General features: G+C 38.7%; 1 protein-coding gene across 1 annotated transcript in view; it reads right to left on the bottom strand.

The window, feature by feature from the left end:
• Positions 1-23,816, bottom strand: part of ZFAND3 (zinc finger AN1-type containing 3) — a 293,288-nt gene that overhangs the window by 111,091 nt on the left and 158,381 nt on the right. The window contains exons 2-3 of the mRNA XM_036768795.1: positions 22,567-22,749; positions 6,019-6,084 (exon numbers count right to left, since the gene is read on the bottom strand). Coding sequence (XP_036624690.1) covers positions 6,019-6,084; positions 22,567-22,749 — 249 coding nt within the window. The remainder of the gene's footprint in view (positions 1-6,018; positions 6,085-22,566; positions 22,750-23,816) is intronic.

The following is a 23,816-nucleotide window of genomic DNA, read 5'->3' on the forward strand; positions in this document are numbered from 1 at the left end:
TCCAGCATTCTATCCAGTATGCCACCTACCTGCTACTTTTTAGCTACTAGAAATAATTTAATGTTTGGTCCAATCCAAAGGCCTAATTCTCAGAGAACTAGAAAGAAAAAGACAAACTTACCTGCTGAATTACTAGGTATCCCACCCTCTGAGCACAAAGATGACCTATTGATGCTTTTAATCTATCGCTCTCTCTCCATATTACTGCCCCAGAAATCCCACCATTTGGCATTCCTCAAGTGAGTCAAAGACAGAAACAAAGGTCCAATACACACATATACCAAAATATTCATGGTAGTATTCTTTGTGGTAACAGAGAACTAGAAACAACATAGATGTCTATTAATTGGGAAATGGATCAATATACTATGGTATGTAATGTAATAGAATTTATTTTGAAATTAGATGTGACAAATAAAGAGCAATGCATAGAAACATAGAAATGATGCAAAACAAAATAGGCAAAACCAAGAGAATATATACAGTGACTATAACATAAAAGACTGATGAACAGATAAAGAAAGTATTCCCACCATGTCCAACACAATGCAGACTGGCAGGGTACTACTGCTGTATACATGGTCAAATAGAGTCACCATATGGAATATTCAATATAGAGGGCAAAGGTTTGAAACAACTATGATATAAAGACAAATAGCATCAAAATAAAAAAAAAAATTTGAACAGTTTACCAGTATCTTTGGGAGAAGGGGAGGTGCTAAATACAGTAAGAAAACCTCATGATTGTTCAAAACAAAAAGGTTCTCATTCAATACTCACTAACAAATGACATTCATTCAAAAGTCTACTGAGCCCTTATAATGCATGAGTCACCGTAATATGAAATGTTGAAGAACAAGTAGAAAGCAAATTAATTCACCAGGTGTCAGAAACCATCAAATAAACCCAATGAGGCAATATATACAAAATGTTAAGAAAAGTTTTTGTCAGTAACTTTTTAAAAAAATTAATTTTTTAAAAAAAGGAAAATGCTTAGAATTGCCCCCTTAGAATTGCCGAGTGTTTGTAAAGACTCAGTCTATCTACTTCTGTAACAAGACTCAAAAGGAGAAGACAACCTACAGGTTTCAAAGCAAATAATTAAATTCATCATCCTAAATGGAAGAGTTCTGTCTCCAAGGATCATAACCATTATCTGAGACTGGGGTTGTTGTGTTAGCATTATAGTTTTCTAACTAGGTTAGAGGTAGGCTCTTGAAAAGGAATGAAGGCCAAGACTGGTAACTTTTTAAAAATTCCAAGTAGAAAAACTGCAATCTTCCTTCAAAGTCCTTCATAGCTGACCTGAACACCACTAAGATTCCTGTCCAAGGCAAGGATTTTCAAGCAGAAGGACAACTAACCTAATCTAAATGAAGACTGGGGAAATATGCCACTGTTCAAACCTGTTCCTCTTTTTTTCAAAGACTTATAAAGGCCAAGTACAACACAGTGGAGGAAACAATTACTCACTAAATTAATGAAAGCAGATATTTTCTCTCATTTTTCCTTTTAACTATAGGCACAGGTCAGTGTGGTTCCCCACCATTAAATAAGCACCTACTGTACATATAGCTCTATACAAATTCAGCAAGCACTTCTTATATATTAGATTCGGCGGTGAGGGGTGGCCCACAAAGACAAAAATGAAAGTCCTTCTACCAAAGAGCTTTGTATTTACTTCTGGCAAACGACATGTTCATTAGGTAAGTAAATATAAAACACATATAAAATATAAACAAAGCAATACCAGGTAAAGAAAGGGCACAGAGCCTGGGGGCAGAGAGATTAGAGAGGCCCTGTGTACAAAATGACACGAGGTGAGTGTTGAAAGGAGCTAGAGCTTTCAAGCAGTGGAAGCGAGGAAGAAGAGTGTTCTAGGTCTGGATGACACCTTCTACAAAGGCATGAAAGTAAGAATATCATGTATGAAATAGTAAGTAGACCGGTTTGGCTCTAACATAAAGCATGTGAAGGAGCCACATATGTAGAATTATTCTAGCAAGGCAGATCTGAAGTCATACTGAAGGGTTGGCATTTTACCCTATAAGAAACAGGGAGCCATTAAAGTTTCTTCAGGTAAGTGAAGTGTTCAGATTTGTGTTTTAGGTATATCAGTTTGGCGTGTAGAATGGATTGGAGAAGATAGAGCCTGATGACAGAACACCAATTAGAAGACTATTCCAATAGTGAGACAAGAAAAAACGGGGGTGGCCATGTAAATAAAAAATTTGGTTTGGATGTGAGAGATGTTGTGGAAGTAGAGTTTAGAAAATTTGGCAGCTGAATGGATGTAGGAGTGGGGATGGAATTTGAGAGACAAGAAAGAGTTGAGGAAGACCCTGACGTTGTAAACCTAATGTTTGACAGGAAAGTGGTGCCCTCACCAAAAACAGTGACATTAGGGAGAAAGGAGATTTTAAAATAAGTTCTGTGGTGATGTGGAGACTGGAGCTCAGAAGGGAAATTAAAGCTAGATACGCAGATTTGGGACTCATTTGTATAGACATGAGAACTGACCCTATGAGAACTAATGGGATCATCAAACCAGAAGAGGGCCCAAGATGGCATGGATAGGGGTGGGGCACAGATGACAGAAGACCTAGCAAAGAAGTATGATATAAATAAACTCATACAGGGAGGAAGACAACCAGCAAGAGCTGTGTTATAAAAACCCAGAGAGGAGAAGGGTATCCAGGTGAGAAAGTGGCCAACACTGCTAAGAGGTCAAGAAGGATGAGGACTGAAAAAAGGCTATTAGATTTTGCAGTTAAGAGATTTACAAGAAACCTTAGACAGAGCAGTTCTGGTAAATCAACGAGGTTGGAAGCCAGATCACGGGAGCTGAAAACTGATAGGGCATTAAAGAAATGGAGGCACTGAGTACAGACAATGCTTTCTAGGTGTTTGGCTATAAAAGGAGAGGGGATTTTATGACAATAGTTTTATGGAATGGTTGAATCAAGTGGATTTTATTTTTAAAAGAATGGGAGCAATTTGGGTATGTTTGTAGGCAGCAGAGAAGAAGCCTATAGATAAGGTGAGATCTGAAATAAAACAGAATAATCAAGGCAGCACATTCCAAGAGGAAATAGAAAGGGATGGGATGGAGAACACAAGGTTAGTATTGGGTTTTGAGGTGTGGTATGGAGCAAAACAGGAAGTTTAATGACCTCAATTTCCTCAGTAAAGTAGGAATCAAGGTTCTTTGTCAAGAGGAAGAGCAGAAGAGATGGCATAGGTTGTCTGAGCAGAGGAAGTATCAAGTTCAGAATAGGTGCTGTAGATAATGTAGTAGGAGAATCATAAAGGAAGAATAAAATGAGTGTCATGCAGCACAAATCCAGAGATTAGATAACAAATTTGTGAACCTACTCAGCACAGTTCCACAAAGTTCCCCAGAAGGATTCAGTAGCAATAAAGGAAGACAATATAGATGACTTGGGGCTAGGGTTTGAGAGGAAGAAGGTTAACAGTAAAGATTAAAGACAGGCTTTAAGAGATGAGGCAGAAAGTTTTGCTCAGAGATAGGAAGTTCAAAGTTCCAGCGGAACCATGACAGGTAACAATCAGACCAACCTATGCTCAAGCTCCTGTATGGCTAATATCAAACAAAAAAGGAGTTCATGAGAGTTTAGGAGGCTGATGAGCAAGAGGACCAGGGTGTTCAAGGGAGCACTATCACATGTGTTGATCTCAGCAAGGGGGCAGGTAGGGGATAGGGTGGAAAGTGTGAACCAGACAATAGACTCCTTGAAAATTACCCCACAAAACTGGAGGTCAGAGGATGACTGCAAGGAGGAATGGAGCTGCTGCAGGGGGGCCACAAAGTGTGGGCCTCTCCCAACTCTTGGCCCACTACTTCAGGAAGCACTAACGGAGGAGCCCGTCCTGGAGAAGGTGGCCAGAGATGCCACCCTGTGGAGGAGCCAGGATTTCTACTGCCTGAATATGGTGAAAGTGTGAAGAGGTCTAGGGATAAAGGGAAGTTGGAACAACAAAATAATTTCTGACAGCATGATGGAATGGGGTGGACAGAGGACCTGGACTGTGGAGTGATGGGGCTCAAATGACTAGGGAATCAAGTATGAGGACAGAGAAGAAAAGGGAAAAATGTCTGTCTCCCCAGCTCTTCATAGAGAAAAGGGGAACTGAAGCTAGAAATTTTCTCATCATAGAATGGCCCATAACCTGTTGATGTTGGCACCTAACCCATAGGGTCCTCTGTTCACAGAACATGGAGTCAAAGGAACAGAACAATGGCTTCTGATACCATCCTGCTGTTATGCAATGCTGGATGGACATGTCTTTCTTTTCCCATCTGTTGTGACCAAGACACAGTTTATCTTTTCCCAGGGCACTGCACATTCCTGCCCCTCTTTAGAAAGCCTAGAACTAGAAGACAATAATACTGTCACTGCTCCCATACACAACTCCATAAAACTGACCAGCTGTGAGGGAAATTAACCTGACCTTAACCAAAAGTAAACTACTAAATTCCTTATAAGTAGTATTGTGGAGGGTATTCTGAAATAAAACTGAGACAGGTGACTGCTCTAAAACTCTGAAGGAGAAAAAGTAGGGTTTCTAAATCAAACACCACTCCCGCCATCTTTCATGTAACTGTGGTGTTTTTTTTTTTTTTTGTTAAGTTAGCATGGTTCTTGCAATTCCTGATAGAGAGCTTTAAAGAAAAGATTTTGACAACTACGAATAATACCTTGGCTGTGACCTTTGGAAGAACAATATAATTATTTTGACTCTTTCAAATACAATCTGTGAGATATTTTAAATACCAGGCAGGCTTATTAGAAATGGGAAACACTGTTTAAAATAAATTAAGCTATAGAGGAAGAGAACATTAGGCATTATTTCTGCTCTTTGGAAAGCTACAGGATTCATGACTTCATGTTTAATAAAAATGCCACAAACGCACAAGGATGTTTCCAAGTTCCTGAGAGTGGGAAAAGAATAAGAAATCACAAAATGGTATGAGAATGAGAGACTGAAAAGAACTATCATACTACAACAGTCAGGTCAAAATACTTATTAAATGCACCACAACCTCCTTCACTCTCTGGCACCCACTCTTTGTATAAAGGATTTTCATGAAGTTTTCTCTCTGCTCAGAAAAATTAGCAACACATCAAGCACTAGGCAAGGACCAGTGTTTCCTCTAAGCTTCATGCCTGTGCAACATTCTTCACATACAAGTCACCTGAGAGGAAGCCAGGAAATGAATATATGCATGCATTCATATCCATGAGGTCAAACCCTACTTCTTGTTCTGGTCATCAGAAAATAACCACCAGAGAGGGGTCAAACATCAGCTCTGATGCTTAATAAAAGCTAATATTTACATGATGCTTTAAGGTTTGCCAAGTATTCTACATAAATTGTTAGATCTTCACCTTGTGAGGCTGGTGCTAAAGGCAGGCCCTCTTTTTACCAGACCTGTGATGATATTGGTGTTGGCAGTTTCTTGGAAGGAACTTCATCTACCAATACAGATGAAAATATTCTCTGCAATTTATAGTCAGAGAAAATTGCCTGGAGCATAGAACGGCTGAGAGATTTCTCTGCTCCTCTGACTCCATGTCCATACAGGTTAAGTGTCAGAGGCAGGATTTAAACTCAAGTCCTCCTTATTCCAAATCCAGCACTCTGTCAGCTACTCCAAGGTGCCTCTCAGGACAACAGTCTGATTTCAGGCAGGACACTTAACCTACTTGGGGGTCTCAATTTCCTCATTTAAAGTAGAGATGATAATATTTGCACTATTTGCTTTATAGAGTTGTGAAGAAAGCACTTTGTGAGCTATATGGTGCTTCATAAATGTGAGCTATTATCAGTTAAGTCAATATGACCCCATGAACAACACTGTGATCTTTTTATTGCCACTTCCATGTCATTTTGAAAATCAAAGTAAAAAGAAAATTGCATTTGGCAAGTACACCAAATGCAATTCAGCATCTAGGCAATGGAAAGAATTTAGAAATGAAGGAATGACGTACATACCTGTGCCACAGGATCTTTTGGTTGGCGTGATTAATGAGACATGAGCTATATCTGTGCATGGCCCACCTAGAAACAAAAAGGCAGTGACATCAGTCAGGTAGCAGTCTCTATGAGCCTGCGTGTTTGGAAGCAGGGCAAACGCAATGGCGACATACCTGGGAATACGTAGGACCCAATTTTCCATATATTTAACATACTAAAGGAGCTATGGTTTGGCTCTTAAGTACACAGCCCCATACTTTGTCCATATTACACCACACTCATTAGTCAGCACTTAGTATTGTTGGTCAATAAGCATTTATCAAGTACCTAGAACCTGCCAAGCACTGTGCTGTGTTTCCCAATGCTTACAAAGAAAAGCAAAAGGGAGACTCCCTACTCACAAGCAGCTCACAGCCTAAATGGAAAGAAAATATGTGAACAACTAGGTACAATATAAACTATATACAGGATACACTGAAGATAAGCAACTGAAGGAAGCAACTAACGTTAAGGGAGATCAAGAAAGTCTTCTGGTTGAAGGTAGAGAATTCTAGGCATTGAGGACAGCCAGTGAAAATGCAGTGTCTGATGATGGAGTGACTTAGATAAGTAACAAGGAGACCAGTATCAATGGATGGCAGAACATATGTGGGAGTGTTGGGGGAGAGAGTATAACTTGTAAGAAGACCAGAAAGGTAGGAAAGGGCCAGGTTATGAAGAACTTTGAACACCAAACAGGATTTTATATTTGACCCTGGTGATAACAGGGAGTCACTGGAGTTTACTGATTGGGGGTGATGGTGGGGTGTGATATAGTCAAATCTGTGCTTTGGGAAGATCAATTTGATAGCTGAGTAGAAGATAAACTGGAATGGTTAGAGACTTGAGGCAGAGAGACCAACCAGTAGGCTATTTCAATAGTCTAGGCATCAGGTGAAGAGGGCCTGCTGTATGGTGATGGCAGTGTCAGAGGAGAGATGTTACAAAGGTAAAATTGACAAGACTTGCCAACAGACTGGATTGAGTGAGAGAGTGAGGAACTGAGGATGACACCGAGGCTGAAAGCCTAGATGACTAGAAAGATGGTGGTAACCTGGACAGCAATATAGAAATTTGAAAGAGAGGAGGGTTTGGGGGGAAAGATAATGAGCTCAGTTTTAGACATGTTGAGTTTGTTATCTACAGTAAAGCAAAAATTAAAAATCCTGAATGGAAATGTTCAAGTCCAGAAAAGAATGGGCATATCTGAGGGCAGTAAGTTTACTCCCAGAACAATGAACAAAGGTGCCATCCCTTATGCCTGAGCTCACCTGGGAGAGAAGGGGTACAGACCAATCATTTTAATGATGTAAAGAACATTCCATTTTGGAATCTTTGCTGATGGAAATCCAAAATTTAGTCTGAAAGGGTTGCCTGGAGGACTGAGAGTTTAAATGACTTGTCCACAGTCACATAGCTGGTATGTGTCAGAGGCAAGACTTAAACCTAGGTCATCTGACTACAAGGCCAGCTCTCAATCCACTATGCCATTCTCCCTCTCATCAAGCAATTATAAATGATCAGGCTTGGTCTAAAGGAGAAATTCTCTAAAGAAAGGCAAACTAGTTGAAGACTGTCTTAATGGTACAAAAAGGGAACTACATTGACTGGTGAAGAATATTTATTTAACTGCAATAAGTATGATATGAAGTTTAGGTAACTGGGAAATTTCATACTGAAAGAATGAGAAAATTTTTAGAACTGAAAGTACCATTAGAGGTCAACTAGAAAAACCTACTCACTCATTTTACAGATCAGGAAAAGTAAAGCCCAGAGTGGTGAAGCCCTGGCTCAAGATAAACAAACCAAAAATTAACCTGATCCATTTTCAGTAGATGCTTTCATGACATTAAGATATTGCACTATAAATTCCCCAATAGAATATTAGAAATGTGCCAATAACTGCTCCAAGTTCCAATTTTAGATGAGACTCTAAGCCTCCCTTTCTCCACCTATCAAAAAACATATGAGTAGTATGAGTGAGATGATTTCTAGTTCAAAAATTTTCTGATTCTGAGTCTAGAAATTTTAAGGTTCAAATTTCTGGTCACTCCAGCATGCCATAAGTTGCCTCTTTACAAGATATACTCCTAAATGAATAGGGTCAGAATCAGTGAGTAAGGCTAGAGAAGCACTGATTCAATTTTGTAAATCTGAAATAGCCAGGCCAACCAATCCAAACCAAGCAATTATCGAGTGCTGGTGTATTAGGCACTATGCCAGGAAATGGAGATACAAAGACAAAAACAGAACAGTCCCTGCCACCAAGGTACGTTCTACAGCGGTCACTTCCTTCTCATGCACATAAGACACAGTCAACTTTTAATTATACAGTTTCTGGACTCTAGGTTAGGTAGGGGAAGTTGCTATAAATCATGTCTTTTCCTTGCTCCCCACTGGAGCATGGAAGAGAAAAGTCAAGAGCCTTAGAACTTATACCTTCACATTTCAACAAGAGGCTCACAGCATCAGTACCACAACAGCAACATCCTTCAGAGGATGCAGGATGAAGCAAAGGGGAAGGGAGGAAAAACAGTGGTGGAAAATTACCCAATTCAATTCGCCTGGTGTTTACTAGGTTTCTGTTATTTGCCTGCAAGAATTTAAAAAAAGAAAAAATTTCCCTGCACTCAAGAAGTTTGTTGTGGAGATGAAACTTAGACCCATCAGAAAACAAAAGACATTATATAGAGTGTCCTTGAAAGTCTTAGTACAGTTTTAAGCTATTAAAACTATTAAGGTGGGGCAGCTAGGTGGCACAGTGAGTAGAGCACCAGCACCGGCTTCAGGAGGACCTGAGTTCAAAAGTGACCTCAGATACTTGGCATACTTACTAGCTGTGTGACCTTGGGCAAGTCACTTAACCCCAATTACCCTGCCTTCCCCCCTGCAAAAAAAAAAAAAAGGAAAAAAAGGGGGAAAAAACCACCCAACTATTAAGGCTTCAAACTGTACCAAGACTTTTGGGACACCCTGCGAAACTGACTATTGATGGCAAAATAAAAACTTTCAGGGAAAAGTGTTACTACTGACCAGGCAGGGAAAAGATCACCATTGGCTGGAGTTACTAGAGAAGTCTCCACAGGGGAAAAAAATGACCACCTGATTAAGTGGTGGTGAAAACACTCCCAAAGAATTCTTGGGAAAAGATTTCTACCACATTTCCTCCTCCTCCTCCACCAGCACCATCACTAGCTTTTAAAAAACACCTACTGCATGGCAAGAATTGTGCTGAATGATTTACATATCTTATCTCATTTGATCTGGACAACTACCTCGGGGTATATAGGTAATAGGCCATTATTACCCCCACTTTACAGGTGATGAAATGAGGCAAACAGAGGTTAAGTGGCTTCCTCAGATCATCTAGCTAATAAGTGACTAGGCTTCACCCGAACTCAGGTCTTCCTCACTCCAGGTCCAGTGCTTTCTTTACTCACTGGACCACCTAGTTACTAGCTGTAAATGCTCACATTGAAAATTTAACAATGAACTCTCGAGAATACCCCTGGATATAATCTGTATAAATAAGAGCGCTTTGGGCTCCACAATTTTTAAGAGTGCAAAGGGATCCTGAGACCAAAAAGTTTTGAGATTTGCTGTTATAGAATAATAGCGATGGAATCATCCTGTGTACTCCACTAATTCAGCAGATGATGAAATACTAGATGCACCAATGAGCAATTGTAATATAGTTATCGTGAAATTCCTGTAACTTATGAAAGGGACAAAGAAATGAAAAGAATGCTCAGCATTCTCCAATTCCACTCTCTTGGTCCTTTCCCTAACACCAAGGACAATCACTGCAAAACACCAGTTTCTAAGTTTCTGTACAAGCATTCTTTCCTAGGAGGCTGATGATGGTAAGGGAAGAGAATGAGTGGAGGACATGTTTGGGTCCTCTTACTTCCTCCAATCTGTTATGTAAACCGATGGGACTCAACTTCAAAACAGGCTCTAGAACCTGGCTGCTGTAAGCTGTATATGACTTCAATCAGATTTGCCACTTTAAATCTTGCTCTCATCACGTCCACGAAGTGTATAACTCTAACAACCTCCTGACTACCAGCGTGAACACCCCTGTACTCATCTGATAGCATGTTCTTCACCACCTCCTCCCAACTCCACTTCCCTCCCTCAGTATCTAGCCATGGTGATAAAATTCCCATGTAAAGCACAGGGATGAGTAATCCTTTAAAGTTAAACTACCAGAATTTCATATAGGCAGGAAAATAATGCTTGCTGATAAAACTGCTTAAGCTCAAGGAAGCCAAAACAAAAACTGCTGAAAGGATTTGGCTAGGACAACTGAGTTAACCAGTATAAAGTACTATATAACTGTTAATCTTGGTTTAATTCGGGAAGAAGAGTATTTACCACTATTTTTCTCCCTCCCCCCTAGATTGGATTTCTGTAGGTTGACACACAAATAACTTTGAGGCCACCTGGCATATCTCAAGATGCATCATCATGAAAGAGTTCTCCAGAGATCTTGTTAAACTAACAACCCAATTCAATGTATTCACTATATTAAAGTACAAATAAAACCACAGTTGAGCCAAGACAAATTGATAGCAAGTATAACTGGCAATAATAATGCATCCCAGCTTTGATAATTGGACAATGATACAAACAGAAAAACCGGCATTAAGTCCAGACTAGCTCACTATTACTATGAAGTGCCCCATAATCCAAAATGAGAACTAGGTTCTCTAGTGAGCAAGGCCAGTGAATTTATTACTGTGTTGTCATTTAAGATTTTCTCACCCCCAAATCATCCTAGCTGCTATAGAAAATTCTGATTTTATCTGCCTTTAAACAATTAGTGTAAAGTCAAGGTTATTAAAAAAAAATTGTAAGACAAGAGAAATTTGAAGAGATGCCTTCAAACTATTCACAATAAGAAATATGAAAAGTGGTTATGTGGTTCTAGTTGGAAATGATTAGTAAGAGGGTGAAGGCCGAGAGACTGTATCATCATCAGAGAACATTTATTCAGAACTGAGACTCTGACATAGGGCCACCAGGATTTTCTCATCCCAGGGTTCTCTTGAACCACAAGAAGACTTGAAACAAGGCCTATGAGGTGTTATGAAAGCAACTTTTCTGAAAATTCCATTTCCTCATTAGTTGTTTTTACCTAGTTTTGTAACCACTCGACATAGTGAGTAGCACTGAGTACCCATTTATAGGAAGACTAGGTAGACTGGACAGTCAGTTTTGTCTAAGTGGAAACAGTGCTGGACTTGGCATAAGGACCTGAGCTCAAAATATGGCTCTTTCATTTATTGCATTGTGCTCTTAGAAAAGGCACTTTAGTTTACTTTCTTCATCTGTAAAATGAAGGGGTTTAAGTAGGCATCTTCTAAGGTCCCCTTTTCAGCTCTCCTACCCTTTTAGGGACACACACACAGACACACACACACACAGACACACACAGACACAGACACACAGACACAGACACACAGACACACACAGACACACACAGACACACACACACACACACACACACACACACACACACACACACACACACACACACACACACGCGTGGCGGGCCAGGATTGTAATCAGGGTGAGGACTGTAGAAATTAGGCCCCAGATATCATTAGAGTCCATTCAGATTTTAACTATCTTATCTCACTTAAATTTTCATTAAAAGTCTTTCTCTTTGCAATGATTAACCACCTGGGAGATAAGAGAAAACTAAGGTTGGTAGTGACAGTAAGGTCAACCACAGCTGAGCTAATTCTCAGCCAATCATAATGATAGATTCTTGCATTTTTTTCTGTCAAGCATATGAGATACTTGATAAGTTTTCCTGTTTCTGCACTTCCAGGAGACATTCAGTGGAAAGCTACTATCTGGCAGGAGGTATTTTATTTAGAAATATTTTACTTTTGTGTGATTATGTCAAGTTTCAACTATTTAAACTTTGAAATTTGCATGCAAATAATGCATAGTGTATAAGCTTTATAACCAGTTAAGTTTGAATGCCCTATGCACTCTCTTCTAGGGTTGCTCTTTGTTCTTGTATTAAAGTTGTCATGCATAATGCAGTGCCACTATGGATCCCATTTGCAATTTCACACAGTAACTATGGTGCTGAATTCTTTTGCTGTGCTCCCTCAACAAGTATAGATCTTTATACCACGTGCATTTTCCTGCACAAACAGTTCTAATTTCAATCCTAAAGATGATAACAGCAGAGGTCAAATCAGCATATTCAGTGCATGGCAAACCTGAAAAGGGAAAGCTAAAACACATTCCATTAAATATCAACACTCACAGCGCAAGTCAAAGTAGGCAGATATTTAAATTTTCATTCATACCATCCTACAGATATACTGTCTGCATCAAGAGCCACAGCTGTCCTTTTGCTAGCATAACCTAAAAGGAGATTGTTGCTTAAAGAGGAAATGCTTCAGATAGCAAGAGTATATGGTCCAGCAAGGGTTTTAGTCACTGGAAACCTAAGAACTTATCCCATAGAGAAGTAGCATTGTCCTTTAACCTTGAAAATGCATACCAAAAACCTACTCAAGCAGTCTGTTAATGAAGCTGCAATGGCTGGTTATTTTTGGCTCCTAGTTGGCTCTTCTTGGCTGCTTATAACACTGTGCACTAAAGACATCAATTAGGAAAAATGGATTGTCAAGCAGTCAGTCAGCTAAAAATTGCCTGTAGCTCAATAATCAAACATTTTACTGCTGGTCTCCTGTAACTCTCTAAAACATTCATACACAAAAGTAGCCATTCCTTTTGCAGATTTATTACACTTCAATATTCTTGTTTAATTAACATGACATTTACATAACAGGGCCTAATTAATTTCCAACTAAAGGCACCGTGGACTAATTAGAAATGCATCATCCCTTTGTAAGTAGCCTGTCAATTCCACTTCAACATAGTCTGTACGATATGTACCTTTGTATCTCTCAAACATCTTCAAATACCATTTTCCTTTTTTTTTTTAAATTTATTTAATTTATTTAAAATACCATATTCTTAAAGGGAGATTTGGACAGCAGATTTTAAAGGTACAACTCTTCCCCATGATTCAAAGATAATGAGTTATTTAATCAGAAAAGTTCTTGACAAAAATCTTTCTAGTATAGTTACCAATTTATTCTCATCTGGTTCTGTTGAGAGTTTTACACATCTTTTTGGAAATCTAGGAAACATCTAATAATTTCTTTATCAATGACATTTCCTTCAGAAATCTTTAAGACACCGACCATTTTAGGATTTAACACTGACTGAATTATTAAGGAACAAATAAATCTGCGCAAGCAAGAGGTGGAGAGTAATTCAGGGAAAAATGCTCCTCCTACTTCCAATCACAACCCCAAACTGCAATTCAAGGACTGCTTTAATCAAAGAGGACACACCTAATCTGTCTATATAATGGAGTCTGAAATGAATCATCAATTAAAAGGAGAAATACATAAGGATATAATGAGGAGGAATCCAAGAAAGAATTCCACAGAGGTAACAGCCCTTGTTTTCCATCAAATAAAAAACTCAGAAATAAACCATTTGCAAAGGTTATAACTTGAAATAGACTAGACAAATAAATACAATGTTAAAAATTTATGCAAGTAGAGTTCTAATCCCAACTCACCACATGATATCAGGAGTGAACATCAATTAAGGAGCTTTGAGGTGGGTCAGAACTTGCCTCACCTCATGGTGACCTTGCGTGTTTCTCTTCAAAGTGCTTTTATTTTATTCACCAAATATATTGTTAGGAAACTTCTCCCTCTCCCTTCTTCCCCCCCAGTAATTCCACTCTTGCTAGGGAAAGAAAATAAAGTTCCCTAGGTTTCTCCCTATTCCCATAAAAGTTATCTAAGTAGTGGGTTGTAAGATGAAGTTGGCCATCTTTTCAATTTGTCCAGCATGAGAAGATTCCTTAAGAGATAAGGGCCTACATGAGTCTCCTTTGACTATCACCACACTAAACATTCTGGAAGCCATTCTCCATAGATGAGTAAGTTGTGGGAATGGAATGCTAATAACACAGCCCATGGCCAGCATGGCTAATACCTTACAGGTCAAGAGCAGTTACTAAGATCATATTGTCATTTAGAACTGAAATGATTCAATTACTATGAAGTAAATGGAAAGACCAGAAAACAAAACCAAACCAAATGCTATCTATAATGACCAAGGCTGGCTCCGAAGAAGAGAAGAAAAAAAATCTCTGGATGGAGAATACTGCATAAACAATCACACTTGGCTGACTTACTGGTTAATTTTGCTGAACTATGTTTTTTCCTCTCATTCCTCTTTACAGAGGATAGCTCTCTGGGTATAGGAAGGGTAAGGGATTTATCTGGAAATATAGATGAGATAAAAAACTAAAGATAGCAAAAAACTTTTTTTTAAAGAAGTAGCAGAGTGGTTAATATAGATGGTTGGTCATTTTTCCAACATGGGCTAATTAGGAGTTGATGTTTTTATCTGATTTCTTAATACTCTGCCTGACTTGCTTGGTAGGCAATGGTCATTGCAACTGGCAAAGATAGCCAGCGATGCTTGTTACCGTATTTCCCTACGTATAAGATGCTCCCATGTATAAGACACATGTTACTTTGGGGGCCTGAAATTGGAAAAAAAAAATGTATTACATAAAGTTACTGAACTCAAGTTTTATTGATCTGCTCATAGCTTTCAGGCATCTTTTGGGCAAATCTGGTGCGAGTAGGCATGCTTAGTCCATTCCGTTTCATGAACCTGAAGCACCAATTGTGTCCTGCTGTGAAATCAGTAACTTCTTTTTCATCAGCAGTTCTTCTTGCCTCATGCTGAACCATCTTTGTGGACACTGGAATTCCAATTGCCCTTTGCTCTTCAATCCATACCTTCAATTCCCTCTCTAAATCAGGCCATTTTGCTGACTTGCCTCTCATGGCCGCCTTCTGCTGTGGCGTTTTCAGTAGGGTTTCTTCTTCTCGTAGCCAGTCTCGGATTGTTTTTTCAATTGGAGAAGGACCAAAGTTACACTCAGCAGCATGATTTCCATTCACTTTTGCAAACTGGATCACTTTCAACTTGAATTTAGCACTGTACGAAAATCTTTTCTGAGCCATTTCTGGGCAGAATGTGGCAAAGCGTAACTTAATATACCAGTAACAAATGCGAAACAATGAGCGCAAAGACAACAAGCGTGAAAAAGCAGAAACACATGTAAAAAAATCTACAACCACTGTTTAAGACGCACCCAGTTTTTAGACCCAAAATTTTTCAAGAAGGGAAGCGTCTTATACATGGGGAAATATGGTAACTCTCTTAATGAAACCTTTCTCTTTCACTCACTAAGCAGCCAAAGTGAATAATGGACAAACTTTGAAGTCACACTTCCAAACTAGGACAACCACATCACTTACTTATGGAAGAATGAAAACAATTCCTTCAATGAGAACCCAAGAGGTCTCAGGCATTCTTGTTCCCTTTTCAAATGAATTTTTTAGATAACATCATAGACTTCAAACTTTTATGAATGTTTGTGGTTTTTCATTTGATGCTGACCAAGTAAAACCTATACCCACAGTAAGAATTCCCTGCTCAGTTGTTCTATGCTAAGAGTAATTTGAATTACTAAATTATCTTAAGATTAAAGTTACATAGGGAGTTCCAAAGGATTTTCAATATATAAAAACAGAATACACAAAACTAAAACTCCCAAATATGATTAAGTTCTGCAAAGCTAAGTGAAATGTAAAGTGTGCTACCATCTAGTGGTTTAAAATTGAAAAAAAAGTTTATTTTGGAGGGTCAGAATACAAACTGGCTAATTATATTTTCCGACAATCTTATCATTATAGTAAAGCATCTGGTTATCACTTCACCAATTTCCATAGCTATTCTGTTTGATTTAGATATTTACTTTAGAGGAAATTAAGATTTCCATGGTTAGATTTTTCCAGAAACACAAAAATGGTTCTCATAGCAATATCAATGGAAACCTATCAATGCTGAAGACCTTCTGACTCAGTCAAAGGCAGAGCACACTCAGGCACTTCAGTATCCTCAGAATTTCCGTCCATTATCTGTTGCTGAGAGAGGACTGCAATGCCCTTCTTCTGAAGGGGAAGAGACTTCCTGCATGCCCTTCACAGGAGACTTCAGAGAAAAATAGAAAAGACTACCTTCTATTCAGACCCGAGATATTATTAGAAAGGTTTTTTAAAATGAATTCCGAATAAAGTGTTGTGTCCTCCCTATCCCTTCTGTAAAATGGCTGTTGTATATCAGCTGAAAGCAATGAGAGATGTCACTACAAGAGCCTTGCTCTGGCCCTAATCTTAGAAAATGTCACATATTAGGTACTTAAGAGCATAACAGATTTTTAACTTTTACCTTACTCCCCCCCCTCAAAAAAAAAACTAACCCAAAATATACATTAAGGAGTGGAAAATAGACACCTCTATTCCATCTAACTCAGAGTTAAGAGAGATAACAAGCATCGCTGGCCATCTTTGCCAGTTGCAGAGACCATTGCCTACCAAAGCCAAGTCAGGCTGTCAAGCACAGTATGAAGGAATCAGATAAGAACATCAACTCCTAATTAACCTATGTTGGAAAAATGACCAACCATCTATATTAATCCCTATAATACTCCTTTAGAAAAAGTCTTTGATATCTTCATAACGAATAATGAAGGGGAGCTTGGTGATGAAATACATGCTCACAAATTCCAGGAACATCTATTCCCTTTTTGGTGCAATAACCCATTGTTGTCAGGGGAAGGCATACAAATAATAATTAAAATAAGTCCACATAAAACAAAAGGAGAAAAACTTAAAAAAACCAAACAAGATTCTGCAATGAGAGTCTAGTCTGTTTCTAGCCTGGCATTTCTGTCACATTAAAGTTTAGAATCTGTTTAAAACAAGCACAATGTGAACGTTTCCCCATCTATGTGAAAGGTAAACAATAAGACAGCCCAAAGGGAGAGGGGGGAAGGGCTGAAGCTATGTTAAGTATGATTGTTCACTGCGACCTTTACTTTCACAGCAAAGCAAAGAGCATCTTTTAAAATTAGCACATAAGGAATATCTACTTGGGGGAAATAAAGCTGGAAAATCTCAACTTATTTCAAATACTGAGCTTGCATAGCAATTCATGGGTAATATCTTTCCAGGAGTCCCAGGCAAAAGCTTTTAAATACGTAACTCTAAAATAAATGTTCATGAAGTCATGTCCATATACATGTTTGCATACTCTCCAGGGCATCCTTGCATATCTGCAGCAAAAATGAACTGGTCTCCAGTTGTTCCAGAAGGAACCCAGATGGTAGAAGAACTCAAACTTGATTGCTTACCCGGCTGCTCTAGGCAGGCAGTCATGTGCAAGGCTAAGAAAGAGGTGCCACTCTTAACTCAGACTTCTGTCATCAGAAAGTGAAGAACTGATTCAAGTCAAATATTTCATCTCAAAATTCAGCAGAGAAACAACTACATTCTTTAGCTGTCAGTACTATAGTACCAAAGAGATGACTGGGAACACCAGCTTGTCGCTGGAGCAAGAGCAACTTGAGCAAAAAATGCAGAGATGCTCTTCATCAAAGTCTCCAATAACACACCACAAGTTCCTGAAATATAGAGTTCTGCGACACCACACAGGGAAGCCAGTCCAAGCTCCTACCCAAGTCACAATTCCATCTAAAAAATCCCCAAACGAGTGGCCATCTGACCTTTGCTTGAAAACCTCTAGTAAAAGGGGATTCACATCTCCACAAAAATAGCCTATTCTACTTCTGGGAAGCTGGAATTATTTTAACATAGTTTTAACATAGGGTGAGGTGAAATCTGCTTAACCCATCATTCCACATTCTCCCTGGCACCACGTAAAACAAGTTTAATTCCTCTTCTACAAGAAAACCTTTCAAATACCTTAGAGCTGTCAGTCATCATGTCCTTTCCTAAGGCTTTTCTTCTCCTTGATAGATACCTATGTACTTTAGTCTATTTTCACATGGCATGGTTTCTAGTCCCCTCATCTTAATCAACTCCCTCTAAACATACTCTTGCTTATCAGTGCCCCTTCTAAAACACAATGTCCAAAACTGGTACCTAGATGAGGAATAATGGGGACAGAGTAGAAAGATACTATAAACACTTTAGTACAGGATAATACACACACACACACAAACACATTTAAAAATGCAGCGCAAGATCCTTAAGGTTGAGAACCCTAAAAATCTTGGCTGCCATTCCACATTGCTGTAGGAACGTGAGGGTCTTTTTCACATGAGCTGACTACAGTAACAATCTAGTATTCCCCAACCCTCATCTCATACTTGCTCATTTAACCCAAGTGCAGGCTGTTATGGTTATTCCCATTATATTTAATTTTAATAGCTTCATCCTATTGTTTCAGGCTATGGAAATGATTTTGGATTCAAATTCCATCATCCACAAATCTAATAAACATGTTTCTATAACTGCACTCATATTATTGATAAAAATGCTGAAGAGAACAGGGGAGAGAGCAATCTGCCAGAGATGGACTGAGAGCCTGGAAAGACATCTCTGGAGGAATACTCTCTCCTGTTCCATTAAGGAATAGCATCATTTTTGTTGGTGCATCAGAGAAGATATGTAGATGATGGAAGTGGAATCCAAAACACTATGTGCAATCTTTCGGTCCCATCAGTCCACCAGTTTTGAATCCTCTTTGAGTGTACTATGATCTTTTCACAAAGATATGGGGAGACACTTTGTAAAATGCCCTCTAGATACATTATAACCATCATATTACCACAGCAGGTCTAGTATACCTATCAAAAAAGAAAATGAGGTTAATCTGGCATGACTTCTTCTTAAGCTAAGCAAGCACCTTCTCCAAAGTGATTACAAACCATATCTTTAATAATCTGTTTTGGAAGTGGTTCTCAAAGTTGTTGCTCTGAGGAAACAAAGCCAAATCCAATCCTAAGTATTATCAGGAGATATCAAACAAGCATGAGATATAACCTCTCTGTCCACAAGAAGATTCCAATCTCATTGCAGAAACAAAAAATGCACAAGATAATGTATAATTAAAAGTTAAAATTAGCAATTACATCAAATGAGATGATATATCTTAGCACGATGGCTGACACACAGAAAGCTCTTAATAAGTGCTTGTTTCTTCCTTCAAAACTAGTGGTACAGAAAAGCAGTATTCTAAGAACTCCGAGGAATGAAAGGTAAGTATGGGCTGGATAAGCCTGAGATGGGTCATGAAGGTTAGAAACAAGCTGAACAGGAAGGCAGAGAGTGGGGCAGAAGGCATTCTAGGCATGGGAAAACAACATGAACAAAGGTTCAGAAGCAGTAGCTTATTCTGGGGATGATAAAAAGATTAGCCAGGTTCATCAAAGCTTTTATGTTGGGGAATAGTAGGAAATAAGGGTGTTTAAATAAGGAGGACTCAGATTATGTTAGCTGTTGCAATGCCAAACTGAGGTGTCTGAATATCCTCTTGGCAGTGGAAAGTTATAGAACATTCTTCAGCAAGATGAAAAGGTTCACCTTACTGTCTTAGGACTAAACTTACTCTTCCTTTGTAACTTGAGAGAAGACACATAAGTGACAAAACACAGAAGCAGTGTGGTATAACAGAACATTATATTTGCAATTATAGAATCTGGATTTGAATCCCAACTCTACTGGTTTCCACCACTGTAACCTTGGACAGTTACACTTCATGTCTCTGGACCCCCGGAAGGAGAGCTGGATTAAATGATCTCAAATGTATATTCTCAGTTCTAAACCCTGTTGTCTTAAGTGTTTTAAGTGGGAATTAAGGCAGGAGAGGGATATCTGTTCCTGCTACCCAAACTTCAAAGGTTTAGGGCAAATGAATATAGGGGCTGAGATACTAGGAACATGATTTGTGTCTATAATATGTTACTAAATGCCATTATTATTGCTCTCTGGCACTGTTGGGAACCTTGACAGCACACAGGATCTCTTGGGAAACAACCATCCTACCTTGTCCACACAGAAAGGGACTGCCTTATACCTTAGACTGCCCTTACTAGGAACCTTTAATCTCTTCTTTCCCAAGCTCCAAACATGTGAAGTTTAATTTGTATATAAATAATATTTCTATTAGTTTGCTTTTTAAAACAGTCATATCATCCTGACATCCATCAGAAACTCTACCACACCCTAAATACTAGATTGGAGATGCTTGTTCAAAGCTGGACTTACAAGAAATGGAGACAATAATACTGAACAAGAAAAATAAAAATGACTTAAAAATGAAAATCCTGCCATGATAAAAAGAATTTTTATATCTACCTAGTATGGTGGATTAATAAACCTCCGACAAAATAGCATGATGATAAGTTGATTTCAGGTACCTTGATGTGCCAATTTTAATTCAAAGTCTTCACCCGGTTTCTATTTTGACCATATGGATCTTAAGATGAAAACCAGAACATTTAAACAAGTTCCAATCCAGCTAGCATTATGGAAGAGAGGGACTGGGGAAGAAATACTTCATCTTGAATAATTCTTATAAGAAAACACTGCTGGATGCTTTAGTCCTTTTACACTTTGACAGGGATTAACTTAATGGTCTCATACATTGATTCTCCTTGAATTACAGTCATTCTATTCAATGCAGCATGCAGCTGTACATCATCATACTGTACTGCAAAATATCAATCTCCTTAGAACACGGCTCTAATGAAAGCAGTATGCTTTACAGAACTAGCAACAAGATAAATAAATGTAGCGGAAAAAAACACCTTTAAATTAAAATCAAAAGAGACATTTCAAGTTTGGGCATTCTTCATTATGGGAAAGAATTTTCCACTTTGAGACTATTATATATCAAAAAAGCTCCATCTGTTGTATAATTATCTCTGATAAACGGTACGATGCTTTGAGCTTCATTAGAGAGAACTGTAAATAAATCTCACCACTATATTTCACTTAGAGCCAGCCCAGCAGGAAGTTATAATGAATTTTTATTTATAAAAAAAAAAAAGGTAATATTTTCCAAATGCTCTACTACAAACTATCTGGTCCCTTGGATTGGGCAGACTCTTTCTAAAAGCTCACCCTAAGGAGAGAGAACTGGCTTTATTTCTGGAAGTGCAGGAATTTAACACGTTTTTCATACACTTGTCTTGAATTTCAACATCAGTAAAAGAGAACAAAATCTGGTTTAGCCCAACGGCAACGATGCTATTTTCCCAGGAGAAAGGTCTAGGTTTCTTGCACAGAACTGAAATTCTAGCCAGCGAGGCCCAACACAGACCCGAGACCTAAGGGAGAACCTGCCGAGAACGAGTCACAATACAACCACCAACGCCGCCGCTGCTCTTTCTACGATGCTTACTACGTTCCAGGCACCGGGCTAAGCGCTTTACAATTACTCTCTCATCTGATCCCCTGGTAGTCCGGTGCGATCATTACCCTCATTCTACAAATGAGAAAACTGAGGCAGAAGTTGCCTGACTTGTCTAGGGTTACACAGCTAGCTGAGGTCACATTTGAACTCTGGTCTTCCTGACTCCAGGCCTAGTGCTTTCCCTGCGCCACCTAGCTTCCTCAATCTTTTGCAAGAGAGATCCTATAGAGAATGAGATAGGCACAACCAGAAAATAGGTCCTACAGAAACAACAATAAATTTCATTATTCAATTTTGACCATTGTGACCAAAACTACTATTACGCACTACTATGTGCCGGGTACTGTAATGAAGTATGTTAATGAAGATGGTCCAAAGCAGCATTTTCAAATGCAAGTTTAATAACAAAAAATTAATAAATATTTCCGTAACATTTTTTAGTGTTCACACATCCATTTTAGTCTTCTTGGTGGCTGTTTCCACACTATGCTTGTCTTATCTGTAAGATGATCTCAGTAGTCTTAAAGCACCCACTACTCCAAATACTTTAAAAAGTCTTTACAGACAGTACTTAATATTCCAAATAAATGCTTAACTAGCTTTTCAGAAAATGAGACACCCACTCATGACTGAAGGTGGTCAGACAATTTCTCTTTATAGCATTTTCTCTTTTTCAAACATCTTACTGGAACATTTTAAGAACAATTTGGTTACTTCCTTCCATGGAGTTTGGTTAAGAACTGTCAGCATTTCCCTCTCTACCAGTTTTTTTCTTTAGGTTAGGTCTAGAAACATAGGCTCAGCTCTGCTTTATGTTAAATACAACCATAACAACAAACACAAACCCCTCTTTAACTTGCCTCCTCAACCCAGAGAGATGTTCTCTAGATGGCCAGGAAGACCCTGGTTCAGGTCTCTTAACCTCTTGGTGTTCTGGGCAACTCTAAGACTACAAGGTGCCACCTGTACTGGTGGAGGGAATGTCCTTACCTACTCCTAACCCTCTCTATCCCCACTCTCAACTCCTTTATAATTGTCAGATTTCTTGCTCTACTTTCTCTTCAATCAAAGAGTTACTGTATTTGGATTTGGACTTGGGTATCAAAGGAGAAAAAGTATTGGTCATAGGCTATCTCCACCCTTCTTCAACTTCAGGGAATAGGGACTTACACTCCTCTTTGCCTGTGGAAGTTACATTCAATTCTGTCGAAAGCTGTTGCTGGTTGGAGTTAACAGTCGGTGTAGTTAAAGAGGTATTGCTGTTGTCATTGTTCATTTCTCCGGAAAACAAATCTGATTGGCTGCTGCTTGTACTGGGAGTGGAGTCATCATCTGGTTGTTTCTTCTGAAAATCTAAATACAGAAAAAGAACAAGTTGAGAAAATGGTGTCAATTCAGAGGACCAATGGAGTACACTTCCTTTCTTCTCTTGTTAGAGATGATGCACTATAGATGTGGAATAAAATGTACCCAGTCAGACATGGTTAATATGTTGCTTTACTTGACTATATATATATATATTTTGTTACAAGGGTAGAATTTATTGGGAAGCAACAGTAATATTTTATAAAAGCATCAACAAAACATTTTTAAAAAAACAGTCAACAGATTGTTTTAGATGCACTGGGGGACCACTGATAACTGGGTCTTTGAGTTCCTCCAAGAACTTTCAATCTAGCTGAAAAGCCAGTATATATGAGGCTATAGAAAAATACATGAAAGGTCAGAGAATCATACATAAAAGTAGAAAAAGAAAAGAGAGAAGAAAGTCTAGAAATCTTAATGAGTCTGGACCTCACATAAGGAGGAAATTAAGGACTGGAGCTAGTTTGTTTTTGTAAAGGAAGATCATTATACAAATTATCCATTACCACCACATTTACCTTCCCACTTATTAGAGAGACAGAGAGTGGTTAATGTCAAGAGAGATAACATATATAAGGGGCCTAGTAAACTTTAATGCCCTATATAAATGCTATTACTACTGTTATTATTATCATGGAGAGCCTTCCTAGATGCCTATGTATATCACTTAGCATCAGCTCTTAAAGAATAATTTTAAAGCTGTGTAGGATACTGGGTATGCCTGGTGATGGACAAGTAGAATGGTTTAGAATTCTCGAACCTGGTTTGGGGGTCTTCAATCTCAGGCCCACACATCCCTTGCCACCAGACTGACAATACCTAATAGCATAAGCCATGAAGAAGTAGCCTGTTGCATCTGTTAGTTACCATGGCATGAAATAAAGGGCAGCTTGGTGGCACAGTGGATAGAGTGCCAGGCCTGGAGTCAGGAAGACTCATCTTTAAGTTCAACTCTGGCCTTAGATGCTGAGTAGCTCTGTGACTCTGAGAAAATTACTTAACTCCATTTGCTCATTTTCCTCATCTGTAAAATGAGGTGGAGAAGAAAATAGCAA

Source organism: Trichosurus vulpecula, chromosome 7, assembly GCF_011100635.1.
Source record: "Trichosurus vulpecula isolate mTriVul1 chromosome 7, mTriVul1.pri, whole genome shotgun sequence".
Taxonomy (NCBI): Eukaryota; Metazoa; Chordata; class Mammalia; order Diprotodontia; family Phalangeridae; genus Trichosurus; species Trichosurus vulpecula.